Source organism: Bacillus rossius, chromosome 11, assembly GCF_032445375.1.
Source record: "Bacillus rossius redtenbacheri isolate Brsri chromosome 11, Brsri_v3, whole genome shotgun sequence".
Taxonomy (NCBI): Eukaryota; Metazoa; Arthropoda; class Insecta; order Phasmatodea; family Bacillidae; genus Bacillus; species Bacillus rossius.
The window spans coordinates 54,650,793-54,678,062 of record NC_086338.1 but is presented as its reverse complement, the minus strand read 5'-3'; the positions used below and the strand labels follow the sequence as shown (position 1 = coordinate 54,678,062).

General features: G+C 36.8%; 1 protein-coding gene and 1 long non-coding RNA gene across 7 annotated transcripts in view; one reads left to right on the top strand and one right to left on the bottom strand.

Moving 5' to 3' along the window:
- LOC134537017 (histone deacetylase 4) overlaps positions 1-15,703 on the top strand; it is a 184,555-nt gene extending 168,852 nt beyond the window's left edge. For all 6 annotated transcript variants that reach the window (XM_063377206.1, XM_063377209.1, XM_063377208.1 and 3 more), the window contains exons 22-25: positions 614-754; positions 2,187-2,357; positions 5,205-5,347; positions 8,401-15,703. In XM_063377206.1, coding sequence (XP_063233276.1) covers positions 614-754; positions 2,187-2,357; positions 5,205-5,347; positions 8,401-8,461 — 516 coding nt within the window. In that variant the 3' untranslated portion in view covers positions 8,462-15,703. The remainder of the gene's footprint in view (positions 1-613; positions 755-2,186; positions 2,358-5,204; positions 5,348-8,400) is intronic.
- On the bottom strand, positions 5,530-26,940 carry LOC134537018 (uncharacterized). Its single transcript, XR_010075915.1, has 2 exons — positions 26,841-26,940; positions 5,530-5,965 (listed from the first exon to the last, which is right to left on the bottom strand). It is a non-coding gene; the product is annotated as an uncharacterized LOC134537018 (long non-coding RNA).
- Between the last annotated feature and the right edge of the window lie 330 nt (positions 26,941-27,270).

The following is a 27,270-nucleotide window of genomic DNA, read 5'->3' as shown; positions in this document are numbered from 1 at the left end:
AGTGTATACCTGTTTTTTAAGGATCAAAATTATTAGTGTACAGAGCTTTAAATTCAAGTGTATACACACAGTGTAAAAGTTAATAGGTTTGATTCAATTCGACAGAGAGTGTAACCTTTGAATATATATACTGTATAGAAGTCGCGAGTGGATAGGATTTACTCTACGTTTATCAGGAGCGTATGATGAGCAGCTTGGGAACTTCACCGCTGCAGGGCGCTGCCGTAACGCCCTGTATCGTCTTAGGTTGTTGTTTGCACGTTAGAGCGCAGCACTGTCGCCCGCTGTCATTCCCCCGCACTCCCCCACCCATCATTCACTGCAGCTCGAGGTCGTTCAACGGGAGGGGGAAGGGGTGTTTGAAGAGTTCGACACTTGTCCGCTAGGGACCACCACAAGTCGATGCCCTAGAGATGGTGGCGATTGTGGCGGTGAACAACCAACTACCTCAAAACCGTATTAGAAATTTTAACCTGGGCTGGCGACTTCTATACAGTATATATATATATAAAAAATCACGTTAGTTATAAATTTTCAGATCCGTAGAAGATGTTGAGCATTATTATTTTGAAGGACCAGAGGTGTTGGTTGAATGGAGCACGTTGTAATGCAGGAGTTCTGCCCCGACGTGGTGCTGGTGTCGGCGGGCTTCGACGCGGCGGCCGGCCACCCGGCCCCGCTGGGCGGCTACAAGGTGTCCCCGGCCTGCTTCGGCCACATGACGCAGCAGCTCCTGCAGCTGGCCGACGGCAAGGTTCGTCTGGACGCTCTGCCCCGCTGCTTCCCGCTACAGATACCTCACAAGTAGAGACCGGAACAATTCGCGGATTCATTCCCACGATACGACAGAATCATAACACAGAGATCGTCAGCCATTTGCAGTTAACCTGTTTCGGCCATTGAAGCAAACGGCGACGTATCAGTACCAAGTTTGCATGTTTGTCGTGTGCTATATCATAACCAATAAAAGCGTCCTGTACACAAAGCTGTTTTAAGTTTCTTCGCAAGATAAAAACCCACCCTATCTCCCTTGGCAACTCTGTTCGAATCGCTGTAGGAGATAACAGTACCTTTAAATTGCTTCTCTGATTGGCTCACAGTTTATCTGAAGGACTTTGAGCCAATGGAAAAACCCTTCAACCAAAAAAAGTTTTCGAATCGCAAGCGTCCCAGTTGACAGGTGTCATGAGTCAATAGTCAATGAGCAGGTGACATTTGCCCCGAGTGTGTAGGGGATGGTGGAGTCTATCCTGGAGGTCATCCAAAGTGCGAATTTTTCCGGTCTCTATACTTAAGCTGCACGTTACTAGGTGAACGTTTCTATTCCAAAATGATATTGAGACATAAGACACAGCTAAAAACTGTAGCTTTGCCGATGTTTCATAATTAGTCGAGTTTCTTTCAGGTACATGTCTGCTGTTAGATCACCTAAAAAGGTTAGTGGTTTCTTTTACAGATGGCTACCAATTACAGGGGGAAAAAAACCACTGTTCCTGGCAAACCTTATTTCTTCAGTCAAATGAGCATTTAGATTATTTTTTTTCACAAAAATACCTGCCCCTACTTGTTACTGTTTCTTGTTCATTCTTGCACCAGATGCATTCCACACATTATTTTCTGTTAATAATTTGGAAGCAAAAAAAAACAGCATGACAAGTGAAGTTAACCCTTATTCTTGTACTTGTTCTGACTGATGGCATAGTGGAGCAAATAGTTCCATATTTTAGCACCATCTTGACCTAAAGAAAATGTGGAACTAACATGAACATTCCAGATTCTAGCTATGTATAGTAAATGGAAATAAGAAATCAAATGCAGTGACGAATCAAAACTTATTTTTAATGAATCTGAACATCAAAAATTTATTCCTTAAGTGTGCCGCCGCAAATATAATTCTCATTCTCCATTACAGTTTGGGTGCAGAATTGAAATAATGCACATCCTATGCGAACTAAACCAGTTTTTTTTTCCTGTTACTAAATTAAATTTACAGTGCTGAAATATATATTTTTTTCTTTGACCGGTTTGAACTCGATGTCCATATTTTTTTATTAGGTATGTACTCAGTATTCAGTGTTACTTGCATGTTTCAAATTTCGACTGGCCCGTCCGTAATGAAACCTGGTCCAGCAAGGGTGTTGTAGTGTTTGGTGGAGGATGAATGGGGCGGTGGTGTGCCCCGCCAGGTGGTGCTCTCGCTGGAGGGCGGCTACGACCTGCCGTCCATCTGCGACTCGGCGCAGGAGTGCGTGCGCGCGCTGCTGGGCGACGAGCCCGGCGCGCTCCGCGAGGAGGAGCTGAGGCGGCCGCCGTGCCAGAACGCCATCGACACGCTGCAGAAGACCGTGGCCATACAGGTACGAGGGTGCGCTCCTGCTTGCCTCGGGTGCGGTCGGGGGACCGGGGATCCACGATAACGCAACGTGAAGGTGGCAACGCGACAGCAAAATATTGCGTTGCGGTATTGTGAACATACAGTTTTCACCCTGGAGGATGTGCAAGAGTTGCTCATGTAGTCGTGTGGCTGAGGTTATGGGTTCAGTCCCAACGTGACGGGCATGACTCACCTTCACGAGCGCCGAGTCTGTCTGTGTCCAAGTGGTTCGGAGCACACAGATATTGGCAGGCCTGTAGCATAGCTGTGTGACTGAAAACGCTGTCGCGGGATGGGGTTGTGCCCTGCTGGAGCGGATCACCTCCCTGCGTCCAATTTTTACTGGGCTGCCTGGGTCCGAAGGTAGGGCCTGACTGGCGCAAGTACCTTATGATGGGATGCCCTGAAAGTGGCTCCCCGTGTACTTGCTGCGGATGGTTGGGCTCTGCGGTCTCCCTTTCCCTGCAGTAGTAGTATGGGCTGGGCTGGGCTTGGGTGGGTGGGTGGGTGGGTGGGTGGGTGGGTGGATGGATGGATGGATGGATGGATGGATGGATGGATGGATGGATGGATGGATGGCATGGGTGGGTGGATGGATGGATGGATGGATGGATGGATGGCATGGGTGGGTGGATGGATGGATGGATGGATGGATGGATGGCATGGGTGGGTGGATGGATGGCATGGGTGGGTGGGTGGGTGGATGGATGGATGGATGGATGGATGGATGGATGGATGGATGGATGGATGGATGGATGGATGGATAAATGGATGGAATCCACAGTGAGTGATTTTGTATGCGGTGGATTTTTGATTTCTGCAGTGTGTTTAGGTATGGGTGAAACCCATTTTGGAACCCAGCCAAGAAGATAATCTTCCAATCTAATTAATCTCCCCAACTTGATCGAGTCATAGTCCTGAGCTTTGACCGTCTCGTCACATGTCACACAGACAAACTGTCATGGAGGAGTCGGCAGGGTCCTTGAGGGAAACCGAAGGCCTGGGGCAAGTCATTTTTGTCAGACCCTGTCCTCATTATTTAGTGTACAACTTTTCAAACCCCATAGTTAAAAAAAAATCTTAAGACTGTAAATTTACGGATCATAAGTGTAAACATGATCTCTGGGTATCACATAAATATTAATGTTTCCACTTAATCCTATTAACAATAAACTTGTAATTTTTGCCCTACTGTCAGGGTAAACTCATGTATTAAAAAAAAATCTCAAAACTCAACCAGGTTCCCATGGTGCCTGGGTCCCGGGAATTCCCCCCCCCCCTTCCTGTCTACAGTCCTGGAAGTTGGTTAAAGAACATTAAAGGACCATTCACTTTTAATCGAGGTAATTCGGTTTTGATTCCTGACTGGGTCACACATATAGTTTTCACAAGCAGGAAAAATGGTTTGCATTGCTGTGAGCCGGGGTGTTTTCTCGGGGTACTCCTGTTAGTTACCCCCACCCATCCATTCCCTAAAGACTTCATCCTCTTATCACTAGGGACTAAATTATATGGTGAAAATGTCAATACACTACAAAAAATTTAAATATAAGTTAATACAGCATAAAGAATCAAAATCACTTAAAATCATAATTTTTAATCAAATTTTAACAAAATCAAAAAAATGTGATTTTTAAGAATTAAAATCATTCAGTGTTATTTAATTAGTAGGAAATTTGTACCAAAATGTTTGTACTGAGTAATTTGGAAAAAATTAATTTTACAATTTTTTTTTATCTTGCAACTGTTATTAGCAACTTATTTTTTCATTACAACATTGGTACATTTTTCAAAGCAAACAAAAACTTGCAGTTTTTATTTTTTTATTTCCAAGTATTTCTGTCCTGGCCATGCTTATTATAAGTTATTATATTATAAAAGTGCATCAGTCAAATTCGTACTGTTTTGGTGTAAAAATGTATCAGGAAACATTTAAAGGACATATTCATTCAGTTATATGCTATCTTTATGAATAAATGGGATTCATAAACAATTAACACTAGAATCTCCTGTTTTAAAAATAAATCCCTGAAATCTCATCGCTACTCTTTACCGCTCACCGTCTCTTAACAATGCTGAGGCTACGTTCACTCGTGTCTCTTAACGATGCTGAGGCTACGTTCGCTCGCGTCTTAACGATGCTGAGGCTACGTTCGCTCGAGTCTCTTAACGATGATGAGGCTACGTTCGCTCGCGTCTCCTAACGATGCTGAGGCTATGTTTTCTCGCGTCTCCTAACGATGCTGAGGCTACGTTCGCTCGTGTCTCTTAACGATGCTGAGGCTACGTTCGCTCGTGTCTCTTAACGATGCTGAGGCTACGTTCGCTCGTGTCTCTTAACGATGCTGAGGCTACGTTCGCTCGTGTCTCATAACGATGCTGAGGCTACGTTCGCTCGTGTCTCTTAACGATGCTGAGGCTACGTTCGCTCATGTCTCTTAACGATGCTGAGGCTACGTTCGCTCGTGTCTCTTAACGATGCTGAGGCTACGTTCGCTCGTGTCTCTTAACGATGCTGAGGCTACGTTCGCTCGTGTCTCTTAACGATGCTGAGGCTACGTTCGCTCGTGTCTCATAACGATGCTGAGGCTACGTTCGCTCGTGTCTCTTAACGATGATGAGGCTACGTTCGCTCGCGTCTCTTAACGATGATGAGGCTACGTTCGCTCGTCTCTCTTAACGATGATGAGGCTACGTTCGCTCGTGTCTCTTAACGATGATGAGGCTACGTTCGCTCGCGTCTCCTAACGATGCTGAGGCTACGTTCGCTCGCGTTCGTCGGTGCCGACGGTGCCGTGAAGGTGGCCTCATGTTGCCTTGTCTGCCGCAGCTGTGCCACTGGCCGTGCATCAAGCGCACGGAGCACCTGGCCCACTGCTCCGCCCTGGAGGCCATGCAGAAGGAGCGGGACGAGTCGGAGACGGTGACCGCCATGGCTGGCCTCTCCATGAAGCAGCAGGCCAGCACGATACAGTGAGTATCTCCGCCTCCACGGGTCCACACTTCGCAACCTTCTGGGGATCATACTCTTGTTCACGTATAATTTTTTAAATATAAAAGCAATGTATAAGGTTGTAGGAAATAAATCCAAATTCCTCAATAAATCATCTTACATACTGTTGCGAATATAATGTGGGGAAAAAACTGGGTTCGTAAGGGGATAGCCCAATCAATTAGTACAGTTTTATTTATTACTAATCTCGACACTATAAATTTAATTACCGCACTCAAGAATTCTGTCCACAACTAGTCTTACACTGATCATTGAAACATTAACACTTTCCACTGGAGCCTGGTTCGACAGTGGCTTGCTCTTCTGTCCGCTTCCTTCGCACACTCACCCACTCCGCGCCACAGTACAGTCCTCAGCTATCACTCATCTCGCCAGGCCTTCTCGCAGGTATCGCCTCCTGATAGGTCTGGTTCGCTCAGCAAGGGCCACCTCTCGCAGATCGCACGGGTATCGCCAGTATCTCTCAGAACTCTCCGAACCCTTAGAACTCTCTCCAAGCTCTTGCGGAGGCCGGCGTCATCGCTTATTTGCCCGTTAGCGTCTGTGACGTGTCATGTCATCCAGGGCTGACCCAACGCCTGAAACACCCAGAACAGTGACGCTTATTTACGCCCTTCCTTGCGGTGGCCTCTGTAGGCCCAGAATTCCCAGGCTGTAAAGGTGATAATAGCCCGAGGCGGGACAGTGAGCAGGGAGCGGAGAGGGGTGGGTAGCGAGGACCCTTGTAATCCGGCCAGGCACGCGTGGCATGCCTCACATTAATAGACGGCGCGTGATGTCAGGGGCCGTGCTGGGCCGCCAGCCAGCTCCGAACCTGGCGTGCGTCGCGGTCCTGTCTGCGTTCGTAACAATACACACACACACATATATATTAGGGATGTGCGAGTACTCGATATTTCGGGTACGGTTCGAATCCACAATTACCCGAACCCGGAATCGTTGTACGTACATGGATTCGAACAGTATTACGAATATTCACAAATGTTATAAATTAATTTAATACGGCTCAAAAATACTAGCATTGAAAAATAAAATTAGACTACTGTTACGTAAGTATTTATAATATGATGTAACAAAGAAAGATATGTAAATTAAATAATTAACACAGTGACATTAAAAGAATTTCGAGATTTCAAGGGCTTAAACTATGCTGTACGACGAAATTCGTAATTAAACTATAAACTAAAAACAATTACATACCTACAAGAAAAAAAGTCTTGGCTATTTATTGGAGAAAAAATGGTTTCGTTTGCTGAAACGTTTATAAAACTGAGATTTCCCTGTGGCGTGCAGTTTATTACGATTGAGTTTGAGAAACGAATATGTTTTGGTTTTCATATTTTAAAGTGTTTATTATTAATTAAGTTTAAATAATTACAAAAATTTCAATCTCAGTGTAATAAATAATTGCCAGTAGTTACAGTTAGAAAAAAAAAGAACATGCATTATTTTTAAATTAATCAATTATTTTTAATTAATCTGTGCCTAATATTCGGAATCGGATTCATATCTCAAATATTGCCAGGGATTCGAATCGGATTCGAACCGAACTGAAAATAAAGGATTCGTACATCCCTAATATATATATATATTTATAGAGAGAGAGAGATTTTAAATTTATTTTTTGTGAATGAGTCCCATTTGGTGCATCTATTGGTGATGAATAATTATAAAAAAATATTAGATTTGTAATGTCAAATGTCAAATCAAGTATAAAATATTTTTTGAATATTCACAGACCCCTGGTAATAATGCAACCCTGAATGTAGGGCCAAACACCACTACACTCTACCACTTTGATGATATACGCCTCGGAAGCCGATATATCCAAAACAATTCTGGATGTTCCTTAATTCCAGATACGCGCATTGTAAATTATAACTTCCCCCTTCCCTTCGCTTCTTTTAAAAGTACCTACTCTTTAGCATTTAAGCAGTTAAAAGAATTATGTGTCTGTTATCTTTTATTGTTTGGATTTTAAAATAGTGTAATTTTAACACCTCTGGTCAATAGTTACATCATCCATTACCTGAGGTGATACTAACATAAAATACATTTATTTCATGTTTTACCCTAGTTCAGTTTACTGCATGTGTTTGTGTGTCCCTGTGTAAATTACTTTTCGTAATGGCATTACGTGTTTGTTACCAAATTGAAGCAGTTTTATAATAAGTATCATCTAAATTAATTTTAAATGCTAAGAAAACTGTGGCTTATGAATTGAATTGAATGAGTTGAATGTTGAGATGTACTTTCGGTGTTATTAACTCCTTTTTTTTTTGTCTGGTGCCATTTGATTACAAGGAACCCAACATTTGAGGAGACAATTTGAAACTCGTACGTACTTTGATGTAAACGTGGCTCAAATTTGAGTTGTGCATTTTTTTCCTAGCATGAAGCTGGGACAAAGCCTAATTTGCTTGGGGGTGGGGGGTGTGTTTGTGTGTTTTCCCAGGGGGTCCCTTCCAGGAATTTAAAAAAAATACAGAATAAGAAAATTATAGCAGTCCTTGGTGGGCTAGAATAATGTATTTATTCCCCATTACAGCCTCACATGCCTCACACAAAAGCCACTGGGAATGTGATATCCAAGTAGTCTATGTTTAATGTGGGTTTGCGCACATGTCATTCATACAAACTTGACATGTGTGTTTTATGTATTTAATAACAATTTAATTTTATATGTTTTAATAAAAAAAAATTTTTTTTTTGAAAAGTCTTGGAAAGTGTTAAAAACTATTGAGTATAAAATATCCAGGTTTTTATTTTCCAAGCAATATCTATACATACTTAAATTTCATTGTGTAAACGTTGGAGACCTCAAAGTATAATTTTCCCCGAGATTTTTAGTGTGACGATAGGTGTTTTAAAATACAATTGCAGAGAAAACTCACTCATGTAAAATTAGTACCATCACGGTTGTGCTGGACCCCTCCTTCACGTTGTCCCTGCATTGAGCGGCAGAGTGTGCGAGTGTTGTTGCCGTGCTCACGGCGGTGTGGTCCGTGCGCAGGAGTCCCAAACATTCCCGAGACACGTCGGAGGAGCCGATGGAAGAGGACGACGCCAAGTGAAGCGGGCGGGCGCGGGTGAATTATCGGTTCTGATCGCTGGCTGGCAGCGAAGCGCGCCCTAGCGCGAGCCTTCGCGACCTTTGCTGCCCCGGGAGTCGGGGTCGGTCAGTCGCACGGCGCTCACTGAATTGCCAAAAAAAAAAAATGTTAAATGAATGAATGAATGAAAATTGTGGACTGCCCTTGAGATGTCGGGAGTTCCGCTGCAGTCGGGCGACTCTCGGCGAGCGAAATGGCTGTGGGGGATGGGGATGTGGTGCGCTCAGCGTGTCTCGCTGTGGTTTGGTCAATGTTGGTGCTTCGGGCTGCTCAAGATTTTTTGTGGTTTATTGAATTGCCAGGGTTTGTAGTACAGCTGCTGCCACTACTACCTACAATTGTTTTTATCACACGCAGAATGTATTTCCTCCTCCCGTTCTGATCTTCAGTGCGGAGAAGGAGGAGGTTGTTGTTTTCAAAGCTGCGAGTCCCATTCAACAGTGCGAGCAAAATTTTTAAACTGTAAAAATCAGGTACGAGGGAAACCATTTTGTTAGTATGTATAAGATTGTGGAAGGGTAATGGATCAGTGTCCTTATGATACATGGCAACGAAAACTGCAAGAATAAACCCTTGGTTCCAGCCTTTTGTACAAGCGAATTTGGACCAATTTTGAAATGAGAACTATTCCTCAAAATGAGGGTTGAACTGTTTATTGAGAACATTTTCTTATACGACAAAAGACAGTAGGGTTAGATGTTACGGTGTATAGCATCAAAGCGATTTGTGTTGTAATTGTATGTATTTTAATTGTGTACTGTAAGTGCAGGACACTTGAAAGTATTTTTTTTTTTTGTGATTTGGATATATGAAAATAATATATTTCAGATGTATTCAGCGAATTCGCCATCCTGTAGTTGTGCTAGACAGAGATATATTTGTGACATCTCTCCCTCTTGTGTGGGACAGATGTGTGCAGTGTTGCGTAGAGATGTAATTGATGTAAGTATATTTTTAAGAAAAGAAACGTAATGTATCATCGCTTTATATTGTTCATGGACTGACTTTTTTAGATGTTGTATAATGAAATTGAAACAAACTCATAACTAGAGCATTTATTTTTGTGCGATGCATTTTGAAAATTTGCAGATGGCCAATTTTTGTAAGAGAAATGTTGTTAAATAAGTTTTGGCAAATGTTAGCCATTATATTGCTCTCTGTACAGTTTGCATAATATTGAACATGTACACTACTTATCTATTTAATCATCTGTTATTTGGTATAAAATATTTATCTTGGGAGGAGTTTGTTTAAAAAAAAATTTCCCCAAATACTTGTTGAATGTTTAGAGTGTAAGACAGGAAAAATATATTTGTCGTTGCATGATACAGATAAGTTAATGGTTGTGACAAAATAATTGGAGAAGTATTTGATTAAAATTTTTATTTTATTGTGGATTTTTATACTTGTAAACATTCCTAACTGAATATAGCAAGTTTTGCATAGTTTTAAATTTGTTTGCTATGTGTAGTAAACTTTCAAATTTTATGATGTTCCAAGTAGATTTCACAATTCATTTGTTTGTCAGCTAACAGAGTGTAAGTATATATTGTGGCTCAGTTGTGCAAGAAAATAAATATCAGCTCTTTGGTAAATGTAAGCATTACCTTACACCTACTTGATCAAAAGGCAATGTAAAAGTTTGTATGTCAGTATTAACACATTTTTTTCTTACTATATATGGTTTTAGGAAGAGATTGCAAGTGTTTTAGTTGGAATTTTACAATGAATTAAAACTGTATTAGTTCTGTTGCCATTTAATGTAAAAATTTAATCATTTAAAGTAAATACAGAAAAAAAACATGAAAGTTAACAGGTTAGTTACAATTTGTTTTATTTAAAGTATATGTACTTGACAGTGATGTGTAACATCTAATATATCATTTCACAAACTATGTATTAACACAACACATATTTTATAATACTTATAAAATTATTGTACTTATATTATACATTATAATTTCACAGCGTATTTATTACGTATTATAAAAGCCACGTGGCAATGCGTTGTGCTGTTCAAGACTTCTGTTCAGCTGAACGAACAGTAAACAGGTAAATGGTGAACATCTGTCAAGTTGTCTTTCTCCCTTTCTTTACAAACGCCATGGAAATGTTTGCGCCAACTGTAGCCGCACTGAAAAATTGAATTGAGCGCACTTCTCCCTATTTCTACTATACATTTCCGTTCTTCGACTTCCTTCTCATTCGCGAAATTACCATTTACCGAGAGGCAAGATGTTACACATCAGAAATTACTTATAAATTTGTGGCATGACAAAGAGAATCAGTAACATTTTTGCAACCTCTTCACATTACCATGTTTTTGCATTTTGTATAATAACAAATTCTTGCGATCTTTGCTATCAGTGAATGATTTACTGATTTGGATTTTAAATTGCAGTGTGCGGTTTCACCATTAATTAATTTCTTACTTGATTGATGGTAGATTTTTGTGTGGTTTGGTGTTATTTCCACTTTGTCTCGGTACTATTACATTTACTGCCAAAACGTTCTGGGATTCTCCGAACGAATAATTTTCTCACAGTGCAGTCAGTAATGTTACAATTTAATTTTTTTACTGTCCATTAGAGCATACATTGTTGCTGTTTATCGTACTGTGAGGTATCATCGGATGCTATTCGGTTTTCCTCATAAATTTTTACCAATAAATATATTTTGTGCAACATATCTTTCAGCTTTTTGAACGTGAGCCTTTTTTAGAATCATTTTAAGCTATTCACTTGTGGAGGTATGTTCGTCTCCCAGTACCGCTACAATAAACAGCAGCAAATTCTCTCACACCATAGTTTTATTTGAAATTTAAAAGACTGCAAGGTGTTGCCAGGGAGTGTTCATGTTACACTGCACTTTTTTTGACACTTCTGTAACGTATCTACCCTCATCTTGCGAGTAGCAACATGTTTTATACCTGGTTTGAGAACTAGGACAGGGTTCTTTTTTGCTCCCTCTCTCTTGTAAAGTGATCTTCTCGCTGTGAGCTTGCAACATGGGTTGTCAGTCTGTTCATGCCCCTCCACATACGTCACAAAGTGGTGCGTGTCAAGCAATTATAAAGTCAACCAATGAACTGCACTTACAGCCAAATCTTAAAAAAAAAAATAACAAAGAAATGTTTTACAGCAAGCAGATGACTCCCCTCCCTCCTTTTCTAGTTTTGTACAAGATCATTCAAGGCCAAGCTATGAAGCTGGAAAAATTTTTACCACCATTTTTTATGAAACAAAATCTTTGTTTCTTATCATTCAGCATAACGACTTATGTTAGTGGATATACTCTTTATCTGTACAAAATATTTGTCACCTCTTGTAATGCATGTATTGAACTTGTAATTTTGTAAATGTACGTCCTCGTGCTGCTGGCAAGCAAATGAGGACTCGTCACGAGGTATTTTGAATGTTGTTGACACGTGGAAGATACCGGCGGGCCGGTTCTTTTTGAAACCACGTATTTTGCAGTTTATCAGCCGTTTTACGACTTTTGTAATGGCCGGTCCACAGTTCCGTGTTCTTTGACCTCTGTAGCACCACTCACTGGCTGTTGCTACTTCGATGGCTGCGGCCCCCCTCCGGCTTACCACGATTTAACGGGCACTTTAGTTTTTTTTTTTTTGCATCCGTCAAGTTGTCACCCTGTTGCCATGTGTTCGGTGGTCAAACGAGCTTGAGCTCTCCCAGTCATTAGTGACTGAATGTATATCCTGTCAGTCATTTCACAGACCTTTGCACACTGTTAGCACGTTTTTGTTAAGGATGTTTCAATTGCACATCCGTTTTACCTCTCATCAGAGAAATCTAATCTTTAAGTGTTCTAAGAATATGATGCTAATTTGTACGTAGGTATTTCTCCTAGTTATTGTAGTTTTATTAGTAAATATTTTCCTTATGGCGTGGTTTATTTGATCTATTAAGTCGCAAATTAGAAACTAGCAGCAAATGCACTTGACTTAATTATGACATTCTTTTTAATATTCTATATTTCAAACAGTATACCACCAGAAGAACAATATTAATTAATCATCCTACATGATCATTTGTAAATATTAGAGTGCATTAAAAAAAAGGCGTGGTTTTATCTTATCCAGTGTAAACATTCTCCTAGTTACTGTTTGTGTGTTGCAGTGATGACAGCTACATTAAAGCACAATTTGTTCCATTTTGGCACACACAAACCGAGAGCCATTTTTAAATACGTAACTTACACAAGTTTTGGAGAGATATTTTACTCTAGCAGCTAGAATAGCGATTTTGAGATGAAAAGTGAAAAAGTTGCCACCAAGGTTTAACTTACTGTACAATAAATTTATAAGCTATCTCTGCTTTGTATGCAGTATTTTGAGGTTAAAATAGTTGTTACAGTTAATGGATTTTAAATATTTTTTTTTGCATTTGAAAAAAAAATTACATGACTCATTATCATTTTTAGGCTATACTGGTTTTTTACTATGGATATTTTTATGCTTAGGTGGTGCTAGAAAATGTTACACGCGAATTATGGGCATGGTTGTTAAGTTTATGCGTACATTTAGGAATCAATGTAAACAACGTCAAAACATTTTTGCAAGAAAAAGTTATACAATTTCAAGGTAGCACATTTAACTTTCCTGACAGAACACTCAAACAAATTGTATCAATTACTTTTATTTTTGTAAATCTTCAGAAAATGAAAAACATTCAAAATGTGTTTTGTTTTTCAACAGAAAAAGTTTTATTTACTAAGAGGAACAGTAACATTAAAGATAACTTACTTAAATTAAGAAAACAATATTGTAATCCTATGCTTAACAGTTCACTGATTTTCAGGCGTAATTTATGTGTGAAGAATTTTTTAATTATAAAAAGTGCCCTATTTCTACTCTGGCTTATCCATTTAACACAACAAACAGCAAACTATATATCATTATCTTCAAAACACACTCGTGACACTAACCAACAATATGCGAGTTGAAAGAAAAATAAACTTCAAAGGGTCCTTAAAAATAAAACTTTAAATCATAAGTTTTCTACGGTCTTATTTATCATCTAAAGTTTTGTAACACAAAATAACTGATAAGTTTTATACTTGTGATGTGTATAAATTATACCTGTATATTTAATTTTGCACCATGATAGCAAATTATAAAAATTTATAAAAGATAAGAACTGGACCACACCATATTGGTTTCAACAGATTTTAGGCCATAATAAATTTCTGTCTAATTTCCAAAAGTTGGCTTCATTTAAACATAGTGTACAACCTAATGGCATGTCTCAAGTGAAAAGTGACTGGCTATTACAAGTAAGATAACTCTGTGAAATCATTACCATTTACTACATCTTAATGAAGGCAAATTTTCAATAATAAACTATAAAAATCTGTTATGGCATAAAACTTTTTGAATCAATATGGCATATGTATTTTGATTCCTGTAACTTAATGAAGGGAAATTTTCAATGATAAACTATAAAAATCTGATATGGCATAAAACTTTTTTGAATCAATATGGCATATGTATTTTGATTCCTTTATCTCCCCTTAAGTGATAAACGTAATTTTCTTGTTTCATAGTTACGTACAAGCTTTATTTATAATTCTGTTCGGATTGCCTGAAGATATTTTTTTCTTTCAAAACTTTCAAATTGTGTATCATATCCAAAGTGTCTTTACCTTGTAAATACTTTTAGCCCAGTTCACTATAACTATAAGGGCTTGATTTTCTTGTATACTTAGTCATTTTTATATTACTGAATGCTATAGATATAGGGAAATTTAAAAATTACTTTCACATCCACATCCAAGATGCTCAGTTTTTTTAAATCATAGTAGACCTGCACTTAAACATTTCAGATGTTCATCAAAAAATAATTTTTGATGGCGTGCCACTTGGGCTAAAAATTTTGGAATATTTTTGTTCCCCGCTTATTGTATTTCTAATGACCAATGCTTGCCATACTTTAAATTGTGTATCACTAAGCACATCTCTAATATCGAAAGTGAAATGTTTATTTGACTTTTAGTGTCTGCAACGGTTACATTTAAAAATTGTGTTTGTTTTCATACAGTTCCCAGGTGCCTAGAGTTGGATTTGAAGCAAGACCATACACCCTGACACATTTTCCACCCGGATTAGCTTGTGTCCACATCTTCACTAGTTCGTCAATCCAAAACTTAAAATAATAGTTAACATGAATGAATAGAAAATACACTCTTTTTTACAAAAGAAAGTTAATTATTTTTCCCCTCTTTACTGTAAGAACTTTTATTTTAGAGTAGGTCTAATTTTTCTGTACATACCAAGCTCATAATTTTTTTTATTAGATTCAGAGATGTACTATTTATTGCTAAAAAATAATTTTAAGGGCTAAGTGGCAATGTCTTTGAAGAAAAATTTGTAATTTATTATTATTATTTTTTGCATTAAAATTGTTAAATGTAGTTGGTTAAAAAGTTATGTTGTAATATAAGTGTTGGGGAATTTATTGTAATAGGTACACAATTTACACGCGTATGAAAACAGCCTTTGCTCAGTGTGTTTGGTAAAGCACAATGCTGCCATAAGTTTTTCAGTATTTCCATAAACTTGACACTTTCATTTGGTAGACTTATTAATCCTTCACTAGATATGAAATTTTAAATAAACATAATGGTACGTAGCTTGAATGGAATTTAAAGTGAATGAAATGTTTTATATTATATATCACATGTAACCAATTCTTGTCCATAACCAATATGGTACAATTTTTAAGATGTGCTGTACATCAACAGATATAGCGCTTTATGTACATATTCAGATATACGTATATGTATATATATATTTGTGGTATGTTTAGTTTTTCGTCGGACTAGTGGAATTGTTTTCATCATTTGCATTGAAATCATGTGTTCAATTTGTAGTCATATTAGTTTTACTAAGTGTGTATTATATGAATACGAGAAATATTTTTTATTGTTCTAACCAGTCAATGTTCGAAAGTAAACATTGCTTGTTAAAAATGTACTGTAAAACATATTGTTTGTCAATAATAATAAGGTTTCAGTTTACAGATCCATATATGATTATATTTTTAAAAAATGTTTAGTTTTGTCTTGCAGAGTTTTTAAGAGTTGTAATGATTTTTAATATTCTATTATCTGAATTTTTGCTGCTGTTTTGAGAGAGCAAATATATATATATATGAATATTGATAAATAAACCAAACTATTTCTGTTTAAGTATTGTTTTACTGTCTCGTAGAAATTAGATTCCCATCTGGATCATGTGACATTTATTATACCTAAATTTACATAATTTTTAGGATATTTTAAAATACATTTCTACATTTAGTTCACCTAATTAAATAGTCCTCTACAAGACAATACAGGAATTCAGTAGTTATATTTATAATTTTTTTTATAAAGCACCTAAAAAGTATAACTAAAAAAAATGTAGCCATTAATGTGAGAAAGTACATAAATTCAATGTAAATATTTTCATCAGGAAATTTTAAAAAAGGTAACCATTTAAATGTACTTAGACACACTACGTGGAGGGGCTTGAACATTTCTCTGCGGGCTGATAGTCTTAGTCACAACTTGTAGGACAGATGTAAGCTGCATTGTGGGCGACCTCAGTTACGTGGGAAATAACCTCTTGTCACTTCAGTATGGCTACGTGCATCCTTTAATTTACGAGCAACCATGACTTCCCTATAACTTGTATCTGAGGCAAGCATTGCCCTCATTGGACCCAGGGACGAATCTAACGCATTATGGGAGGGAGAGGAACCCTGCATCTGGTGCCTTGTTAGGGAGGGGTGCATTCTGCCCTTGGGTCATTCCATGTGAAATCAACCAATAAAAAAATTAATTTGGACCTTTCCCCTTTAGATTTGAATGATTTTTGGTACACATGTTGTAGCCATGGGACAGTTGATAAATACAAAATTTTAAATTTTTTGGACTAATAGTTTTTGAGTAATAGCCATTCAAAAAATAAAAAAATAAACAAATTTTTTGCAATATTTGGATACAGTAAACATATATATAACTTCAAAACTACTAGGTCTAGAGAGCTCAAACTTGTTTTATTCTCTTCAGTATTTATTGGCTTTAACCTGATATATAACAAGGCTGTCATCCTTCGACTTCCGTTTTTTTTCCAAAACAATTAAAGAAATATTTTTGAAAATCTCAAAAACACCCCTTTGTATTTTTTTCGAAAAATATATGTTTTTTTGTATACTAATAAGCTACCTCTATACCAAGTTTCATAATGGACCAACAATGGACTCATCTAAAAAAAATAGTCTTAATAGTGCTTAAGCCAAAATTTACTGATAAATGTTGCCCAAGAGTGAGAATTTAATATTCATTTTTTTAAATACGAATTAAATCAAAGTTATATAACTGAATAATCGAATGTATACTTATTGAACTAATAAGACAAAATGTTGCTTATTGATTTAATATTTTAAAATTTTAATGTGTTTGTAATATCAGCCACTACAATATTTCTTAAAAATAAATGCATAACTGAAGAAAAAAGCATAAAAGCTTTTAATACATATCTAAAATATACATACATTAGTATGCTGTTTACTTACCAATTTTCAGGATGAAAGAGTATTTGAATTATTTGCAAATAATTGTTAAGTTGTCATAATTACTAGAAAGTAAATGTCACAAATTGTATTAGTAAAGTTATGTAGCAAGTTTATTTAATTTTGTGTTACACTGTTACTCAATCTTGATTTCTTAAATTTTCTAAAGCATGTGATGACACACTAATTTAAGTTTTACTTAACGTGTACACTCTTCCGGTTGCTGTCACAGGATTTGTCACAGGATTCACTACTCCTAGAATAGAATTACTGGGTACTGTTAGTATGTCATTTGGTTTGGGGTAAAAAAATGAAGGAGATGGCCCCTTAGGATGTAAAAAGCTAACTGTAAATTCATTGTCACCATTTTTTTGAAGAATACAAGCAAGCCACCATGATTTATCGTAGACTACTGTAACATATCCAGAGTCAATTTTCTGTAAATCTGTAGGTGTTACGTAATCAACTTTTGTTTCAATTTCTGTCACACTTTGTGCACTTGATGAGAATGACTTTGTGAGAAGACGATTTTCAGAAATCAGTATAAACGCATGCAGTTTGTGAGTACCTTCAATTGCTTTTGAATTGTTTAATCTCGGAGAAAGTTTCTTTTAAGCTGCATCGTAATCATCAGCTGTGCAGTATTCAAAGTCTTTACCCGGAATATTGTGATTGGCAAACTCAAAAAGCTGCTTTGGTGTAAGTATTTGGTCATTGTATGGTCTTTGTAAACTAGCTTTGGAAGCTAAACTTTTAACCGTGCCACCTAATCCATCGCAGGCACTCTTGCCGTGTGATGTAGCGAAGAACTGCCATTCTGCTTCTACTTGAAAAACATTCTTGTGTAGGCACAAGTTTAAAAAATTCTTTCTATCTTTATACTGCGCAGCACTGCCATCAGAAAAGTAAGTGATTTTTCTTAGTTCAAATGGTAGTGTATCTTTCAGTATTTGTATAATTTTTCTTTGAAAACCATAGAATGCTATTGTATTGTGTTGCAAACACTCTGAAATGAACACATACTCCGCATGCCGTAGTTTTTCTTGCCACTTATAATATACAATAAATGGGTGCAGTGTGGCTTGGCGGCTCGTCCAGTGATATGATTGTACTTCGTCCTGCAATACAAATGAATAACTTTCTGCAAAGTCACAGTTAATGATAACCTCACCTTCCGCCAGATTTTCCATACATTCTAAGTAGCAATGTTTCTGTTGTAATGCAATAAATGAATGGGTTTTCAGTTCTAAGAGACTTTCTATAAAATCTTCTATGAAATCATCAATTTCTTTCACAACTGTTTCCATCATACATCTGTCTGTCACCCATTGCTTGTATGTTACCTCATCAATTACCTCGTTTTTAAACATCTCAGCCAATGCTTCATTCAGGTATGCTGTCCCTGGAACTTGATGCATTCATTCATGTAACAATGAGAGGCTGGAGGGTTACACATAATTTTTGCTAGAAAAGTGTGATATGTTTTAAGAGGTGATCCATCTAAATAAAAATTGTTTATCCCTGAACCAGCTATCATCAATTTGACATTTTGATGCACAGTAGACACACATACTGTGTGAGTTCCACTTTTACCAGCTAAAATACAATTTTTAGGTCTTAACTCACAAAATTTTGAGAATCCAATTCATTGAGTTCGATGTTTTTCTTTAAAAGCTTGATAAATTTCATTTAAGTTAGCTAATACTAAACGCTTTTGCACTTTAATTTTCAATCCTTTGTTCCTGATTGTAACGCAATCTTTTTTACCAGGTATAATTCTACTTATGTCATCCTCTTGATAAAAATCTTTAACAAGCTGTGCAGTATCTTCACTTAATGTTTTGCCAGGCTTTGGGTTCGGAGTTGAAAGAACTCCCTTTTCACATACTAATTTTTTTACAGCGTGAGCCATATAATTAGTGAAACCAATCTCTTCAATTTTTTTTACATGTCCAACTTTCGGGTAACACGGATAAAATAGTCATTTTTTTCACTTCGCTTAGTTGTTTGGGCTAATTTTTTTTCAATTGTTCAATAATTTCAGACTCACGTTTTTCTTCTTTGTTTCCTTCTTTACTTTCTTGCTTAGAAGAAATGAATTTGTTTTCCAAGCTAGTCACTATTTTTTTCTATTTTTTTCTGTGGAGTAATTTTCTACAGCAAGTTTTTTTTCTTTTTTATGGGAGATTCACCAATAAGTTCCAGTGATTTATTTAAGTAATGTATCGCTGCTCCTGAGTCAGTAAATGATTCATCATCAATGTCATCCTTTTGACTCTTACCAGCCACATTACCATCCATCTGTTCTGATATTTCAAGTTCACTATACACTTTTTTTCTACATTTGTTACATATTTTCATACCCATTTTAATGTCTGTATTTAAAGAACACATATACTATCTGTCACATTTCTGAGATATTTTTTCTCCATTTTCAGATGGTTTTGTTCCTTATATGGGTTACAACATTTAACATTATAAATTCACCAGTTATTTTTTTGATGTTTGATTGCCATTTTTAGGAATTAAAAAGAATTATTTAGCTTTATAACAAATGCTAATAACATTTCACTCTAAATAAATAACAGTCTTGACACTTTGAAAGAAGTATGCACTCAAATAATTCACATTGAACACATTACAAATATGTAGACAACCATAAAGTTCACAGTCCTACAACAACTGACTGGGATAAACAAGAGAGCCACAGAAAAAACTGGGCTGAAGTTCGCTCTATCCTGCGGCTCTATCCGGCCGCCCGGAACTGAGAGCTTGGAACAACAACAGCCTAAGTCATTCCACGCAAATACGGCAATTACCATCCAAGTTTTAATTGTTTTCCAAGAGAATGAGCAGTCATAACGTTGAAGCAGTTACAAGATAACATAAATACATCTGTTTACTATAAATAAAAATTAAATTTACTGTGTAAACCAACGTACAGGTTGTCCCAAGTACTCTGAAAGCCACCAAAGTGTTGTTTTATATTGCGTATTTCACAAATGAAGGTGACCCAAACTCCTCCAAGATATATACAGACCAAAATAATATATAGGGGTGTTCCTACAGGTGTCCTTAATAAATAAAAAATAAATTTGGAAGGATTTACAACGTATCCGTTGCACAAGACCCTCTTAGGGTGTCCAAAGTGTTGTTTTTAAGGTATTTAACAGAAAACTTTATTTTTTTTCGAAACTTTGGCCTACACATAACACCACGGCAGGTACATAGGACCTTTCCTCTATGATCCTTCTAACAAAAACATATTAATTTCCAGAGGTAAGCCCCGTACGAGACTCTCCAGGGCCTCCTAGGGCCTCCAAAGTGTGGTTTTTAACGAAATTATCACAAACATTAATTTTTTACATAACTTTATGCCGCTGGAAGTGACAGACGTGGCATATAAGGGTGTTCCTACAGGTGTCCTTAATAAATAAAAAATAAATTTGGAAGGATTTACAACGTATCCGTTGCACAAGACCCTCTTAGGGTGTCCAAAGTGTTGTTTTTAAGGTATTTAACAGAAAACTTTATTTTTTTTCGAAACTTTGGCCTACACGTAACGCCACGGCAGGTACATAGGACCTTTCCTCTATGATCCTTCTAACAAAAACATATTAATTTCCAGAGGTAAGCCCCGTACGAGACTCTCCAGGGCCTCCTAGGGCCTCCAAAGTGTGGTTTTTAACGAAATTATCACAAACATTAATTTTTTACATAACTTTATGCCGCTGGAAGTGACAGACGTGGCATATAAGGGTGTTCCTACAGGTGTCCTTAATAAATAAAAAATAAATTTGGAAGGATTTACAACGTATCCGTTGCACAAGACCCTCTTAGGGTGTCCAAAGTGTTGTTTTTAAGGTATTTAACAGAAAACTTTATTTTTTTTCGAAACTTTGGCCTACACGTAACGCCACGGCAGGTACATAGGACCTTTCCTCTATGATCCTTCTAACAAAAACATATTAATTTCCAGAGGTAAGCCCCGTACGAGACTCTCCAGGGCCTCCTAGGGCCTCCAAAGTGTGGTTTTTAACGAAATTATCACAAACATTAATTTTTTACATCACTTTTTGCCGCTGGAAGTGATACAAATGGTATATAGGGGTGTTCCTACAGGTGTCCTTAATAAATAATAAATAAATTTGGAAGGATTTACAACGTATCCGTTGCACAAGACCCTCTTAGGGTGTCCAAAGTGTTGTTTTTAAGGTATTTAACAGAAAACTTTATTTTTTTTCGAAACTTTGGCCTACACGTAACGCCACGGCAGGTACATAGGACCTTTCCTCTATGATCCTTCTAACAAAAACATATTAATTTCCAGAGGTAAGCCCCGTACGAGACTCTCCAGGGCCTCCTAGGGCCTCCAAAGTGTGGTTTTTAACGAAATTATCACAAACATTAATTTTTTACATAACTTTATGCCGCTGGAAGTGACAGACGTGGCATATAGGGGTGTTCCTACAGGTGTCCTTAATAAATAAAAAATAAATTTGGAAGGATTTACAACGTATCCGTTGCACAAGACCCTCTTAGGGTGTCCAAAGTGTTGTTTTTAAGGTATTTAACAGAAAACTTTATTTTTTTTCGAAACTTTGGCCTACACGTAACGCCACGGCAGGTACATAGGACCTTTCCTCTATGATCCTTCTAACAAAAACATATTAATTTCCAGAGGTAAGCCCCGTACGAGACTCTCCAGGGCCTCCTAGGGCCTCCAAAGTGTGGTTTTTAACGAAATTATCACAAACATTAATTTTTTACATAACTTTATGCCGCTGGAAGTGACAGACGTGGCATATAAGGGTGTTCCTACAGGTGTCCTTAATAAATAAAAAATAAATTTGGAAGGATTTACAACGTATCCGTTGCACAAGACCCTCTTAGGGTGTCCAAAGTGTTGTTTTTAAGGTATTTAACAGAAAACTTTATTTTTTTTCGAAACTTTGGCCTACACGTAACGCCACGGCAGGTACATAGGACCTTTCCTCTATGATCCTTCTAACAAAAACATATTAATTTCCAGAGGTAAGCCCCGTACGAGACTCTCCAGGGCCTCCTAGGGCCTCCAAAGTGTGGTTTTTAACGAAATTATCACAAACATTAATTTTTTACATCACTTTTTGCCGCTGGAAGTGATACAAATGGTATATAGGGGTGTTCCTACAGGTGTCCTTAATAAATAATAAATAAATTTGGAAGGATTTACAACGTATCCGTTGCACAAGACCCTCTTAGGGTGTCCAAAGTGTTGTTTTTAAGGTATTTAACAGAAAACTTTATTTTTTTTCGAAACTTTGGCCTACACGTAACGCCACGGCAGGTACATAGGACCTTTCCTCTATGATCCTTCTAACAAAAACATATTAATTTCCAGAGGTAAGCCCCGTACGAGACTCTCCAGGGCCTCCTAGGGCCTCCAAAGTGTGGTTTTTAACGAAATTATCACAAACATTAATTTTTTACATAACTTTATGCCGCTGGAAGTGACAGACGTGGCATATAGGGGTGTTCCTATAGGTGTCCTTAATAAATAAAAAATAAATTTGGACACCCTAAGAGGGTCTTGTGCAACGGATACGTTGTAAATCCTTCCAAATTTATTTTTTATTTATTAAGGACACCTGTAGGAACACCCCTATATACCATTTGTATCACTTCCAGCGGCATAAAGTTATGTAAAAAATTAATGTTTGTGATAATTTCGATAAAAACCACACTTTGGAGGCCCTAGGAGGCCCTGGAGAGTCTCGTACGGGGCTTACCTCTGGAAATTAATATGTTTTTGTTAGAAGGATCATAGAGGAAAGGTCCTATGTAACTGCCGTGGTGTTACGTGTAGGCCAAAGTTTCGAAAAAAAATAAAGTTTTCTGTTAAATACCTTAAAAACAACACTTTGGACACCCTAAGAGGGTCTTGTGCAACGGATACGTTGTAAATCCTTCCAAATTTATTTTTTATTTATTAAGGACACCTGTAGGAACACCCCTATATACCATTTGTATCACTTCCAGCGGCAAAAAGTGATGTAAAAAATTAATGTTTGTGATAATTTCGTTAAAAACCACACTTTGGAGGCCCTAGGAGGCCCTGGAGAGTCTCGTACGGGGCTTACCTCTGGAAATTAATATGTTTTTGTTAGAAGGATCATAGAGGAAAGGTCCTATGTACCTGCCGTGGTGTTATGTGTAGGCCAAAGTTTCGAAAAAAAATAAAGTTTTCTGTTAAATACCTTAAAAACAACACTTTGGACACCCTAAGAGGGTCTTGTGCAACGGATACGTTGTAAATCCTTCCAAATTTATTTTTTATTTATTAAGGACACCTGTAGGAACACCCCTATATACCATTTGTATCACTTCCAGCGGCATAAAGTTATGTAAAAAATTAATGTTTGTGATAATTTCGATAAAAACCACACTTTGGAGGCCCTAGGAGGCCCTGGAGAGTCTCGTACGGGGCTTACCTCTGGAAATTAATATGTTTTTGTTAGAAGGATCATAGAGGAAAGGTCCTATGTACCTGCCGTGGTGTTATGTGTAGGCCAAAGTTTCGAAAAAAAATAAAGTTTTCTGTTAAATACCTTAAAAACAACACTTTGGACACCCTAAGAGGGTCTTGTGCAACGGATACGTTGTAAATCCTTCCAAATTTATTTTTTATTTATTAAGGACACCTGTAGGAACACCCCTATATATTATTTTGGTCTGTATATATCTTGGAGGAGTTTGGGTCACCTTCATTTGTGAAATACGCAATATAAAACAACACTTTGGTGGCTTTCAGAGTACTTGGGACAACCTGTACGTTGGTTTACACAGTAAATTTAATTTTTATTTATAGTAAACAGATGTATTTATGTTATCTTGTAACTGCTTCAACGTTATGACTGCTCATTCTCTTGGAAAACAATTAAAACTTGGATGGTAATTGCCGTATTTGCGTGGAATGACTTAGGCTGTTGTTGTTCCAAGCTCTCAGTTCCGGGCGGCCGGATAGAGCCGCAGGATAGAGCGAACTTCAGCCCAGTCAGAAAAATACAGGTTATGTTGGGAATCTTACACAGCGAAAGCAATGATTTGCAACAAAAAAAAAAAAAAAAAATAGCTATTCTTACAAACACATTAAAACTTACAATTTGTATATTAATAAAAATTTTGATGGCTTCAGTACAAAATGTATACATTCTGATTATTCAGTAATAACACTTAGATTCTATTTGCATTTAAGAAACCTAATATTAAATGCTAACTCTTTGGTGACATTTATCAGCAAATTTGGCTTAAACACTATTAAGACAATATATTTTTTTTTAGATGAGTCCATTGTGAAACTTTGCATATAGTTAGCTTATTAGTATACAAATAACATATGTTTTACTAAAAAAATAAAAGGGATGTTTTTGATATTTTTAAAAAAATATTTTTTTCTTGTTTTGAAAAAAAAAATGGGAGTTGATGGCAGACAGTCATGTTATATATCAGTTTAAAGCCCATTAAAACCTGAAGAGAATAAAACAAGTTTGAGCTCTCAAGACCTAATAGTTTTGAAGTAATAAACTTTTTACTGTTTCCAAATATTGCAAAAAAAATGATTTTTTACTTTTTTGAATGGCTATTACTCAAAAACTACTAGCCCAAAAAATTTAAAATTTTGTATTTTTCAACTGTTCCATGGATACAACAAGTGTACCAAAAATTAACAAAATCTGAAATGGTAAGGTTCAGAACACTGGTTGATTTCACATGGATTGACCCAGCTATATTCAGCCTAGTGTTATGAAGTCCTAATTAAATATTTCTCAAAATATTTTTATAGAAGCACAGTTAAGCCCTTTATGAAACCTTTCTTCATGGTTTCCCTCATTGTTGCCACTGATATAGTTGAGAAAAATTAATATTTCTAAAGCAATGCACACCTTGCCAGGCAAGTAAGACCTCGGAGCGGGAGAAACAGGGTGGTGGCCAGGGAAGAGAAGAAGAGAGGCAGACGGCGAGAACCCCGGCTGGCGTCTGGGCTCTGACCGAGTCTGACAACAGGGGGTGGGGGGCGGCACTACCTGCGGAGCTGCCCCACAACCGAGGTCCGCCACTCGCGAGAAGAAAGGAAATACAGCTATTAATGGCTCGGAAGTCTAGTAAATACAGATTGTTCTTATCAGCAACAGGAAAAAAAGGTGCAGCCCAGATGCACTACGTAACTATGTGTGAGTAAAACATTTTCTATAAAATACACGCTTATGAAATTAAAGTTTATGTCATGTTTTGGTTGATTGCAGTCATAAATACTGTCACAGGAAAGACACAAGTAACTTGGGGGTGTAAATGCAGGAATATCCTCCAAAGCAAGCTCTTCCGAGAACTTAGAGCCACCATTAAATATTGAACAGGAAAGATATTGGATACCATCAGACAAATTTCTCGCCAAAGTACCATATTTATTTACATAAAAAATAAATAAATAAAGTTAATGAATCTTTTTTTAAAATTAAATTATATGTATGCTCTTTTTTTGTATCTATATGAACAATTTATTAGACATTTGTTCCAACGGATGGACGGACATCATGAGAAAATGGGTTTTGTTGTTTTACAAGAGTTCAAGTAAAACAAATAAATTTGATGAGACAGTTAACATTTATCAAGATAAATTACATTTCTAACCATTAAGCAGAGGAGTAAATGTCAACATACATTCATTAAAAAATTCAAGTGTAAATGTGTTTGGTTTTCTTACGACAGAGAAGTAAATTTCATAAGCCAAATTTTTATTTCTTGTCTAAATGTTTCCTGCCAGTGATATTCTTGCATACTGCCTTAATTGTTTCTTAAATATTCAACACTCTTGCAATGAAGTTTGAAGATTCATGACACATGAATTTACTCGTTATCGAGATTATCTGTTTACACATCACTGGAGAGTCTTGAAATAAACTCTCTTACTTTTAAGTAGATATAGAAGAATGACTATCTATTGTACTCATTATCATGGTGCGACTTCCAGAATTTTTAAAATATATTTTTTTCGTTTCATGGTCTGTCAAATCAAACGATAGTACTTAAAACACATTTTTATGGTCACAATTACGGTCGTAATTTTGCACCGATCACTTCCAAACTTATACATAACTTATACATAAAATATAGTAATCTAGATCGCGTATGTTAATTGGCAAAATCTTATCCAAGGGGTATAAATAGGGAATTTAAATAAAAAACTCTAACTCCCATAATATTAAAAACATCAAATCCACTTGAACGTATAACTTGTTCGAGTAAAACAAAAAAACTTTTGTCTAAATTAATTTTGGATGCGATTAACCATAACTGCAAGGGGAAGAAAAAACAAAGCTTGGAGGACAGAAAAAATTCCCATCTCCCTTCGTGGACAAACTATCGAAACTATTCTAATTGATTATAAATCTTATATTTTTTATATAAAACCTTTCTCTAAAATAATTTTTGATAAGACTTACCATTGCTGCAAGGGGTAGAATTAAAAAAAATCTATATCATGTACACTATTACAGGGATAGGGAACCTTTATTGGTGAATGTGCGAATTTTTCTTTAAAAAATAATGTTGCTATGACATGCCATCAAATAATCTTGACTTAGTAATAATAATAATCGGTAAAAATAACACTAGATGCTATCAAGCTGAACTGTTCTAGAACATAAAACATACACTGCTTTATCATCTTGATTAATCATGCCATATCTCTCAGTCCACCAAAATTAAGTCTCTTTGAAACTTACCTTGGTATTTTCTTCTTTTTTTGACAAACTAGCCAAGCCGAAGGATACGATTTAAAATCGTTGAAAACCGTTTAAATTTAATACAATGAAGAACGTAATTACAGCAGTGATGCCAACTCCTACAGAATGTTTCCCCTAGGACTAACTTCAAATCCCCCTAAATTTCGATTAGCAACCCCTAAAGTTTTCACTGTACACCATGTTTTAGAGCTTTTCGAAGAAAAAAAAACCTTGAACCTTACATTTCCTTATTTTTCTGCCCAAACAGAGCATACTAATTTTGAAAAATAACATTCAGTACATATCTACAATTATATATACCTATGTACGAATTTACTTTCGGTTTAAAGAATAGGCCTACATGTTTACTAACCTTGAAGTTCTGGATCGGTCTTCCAACATTTCGTATATTTTTTCTGATAATATATAT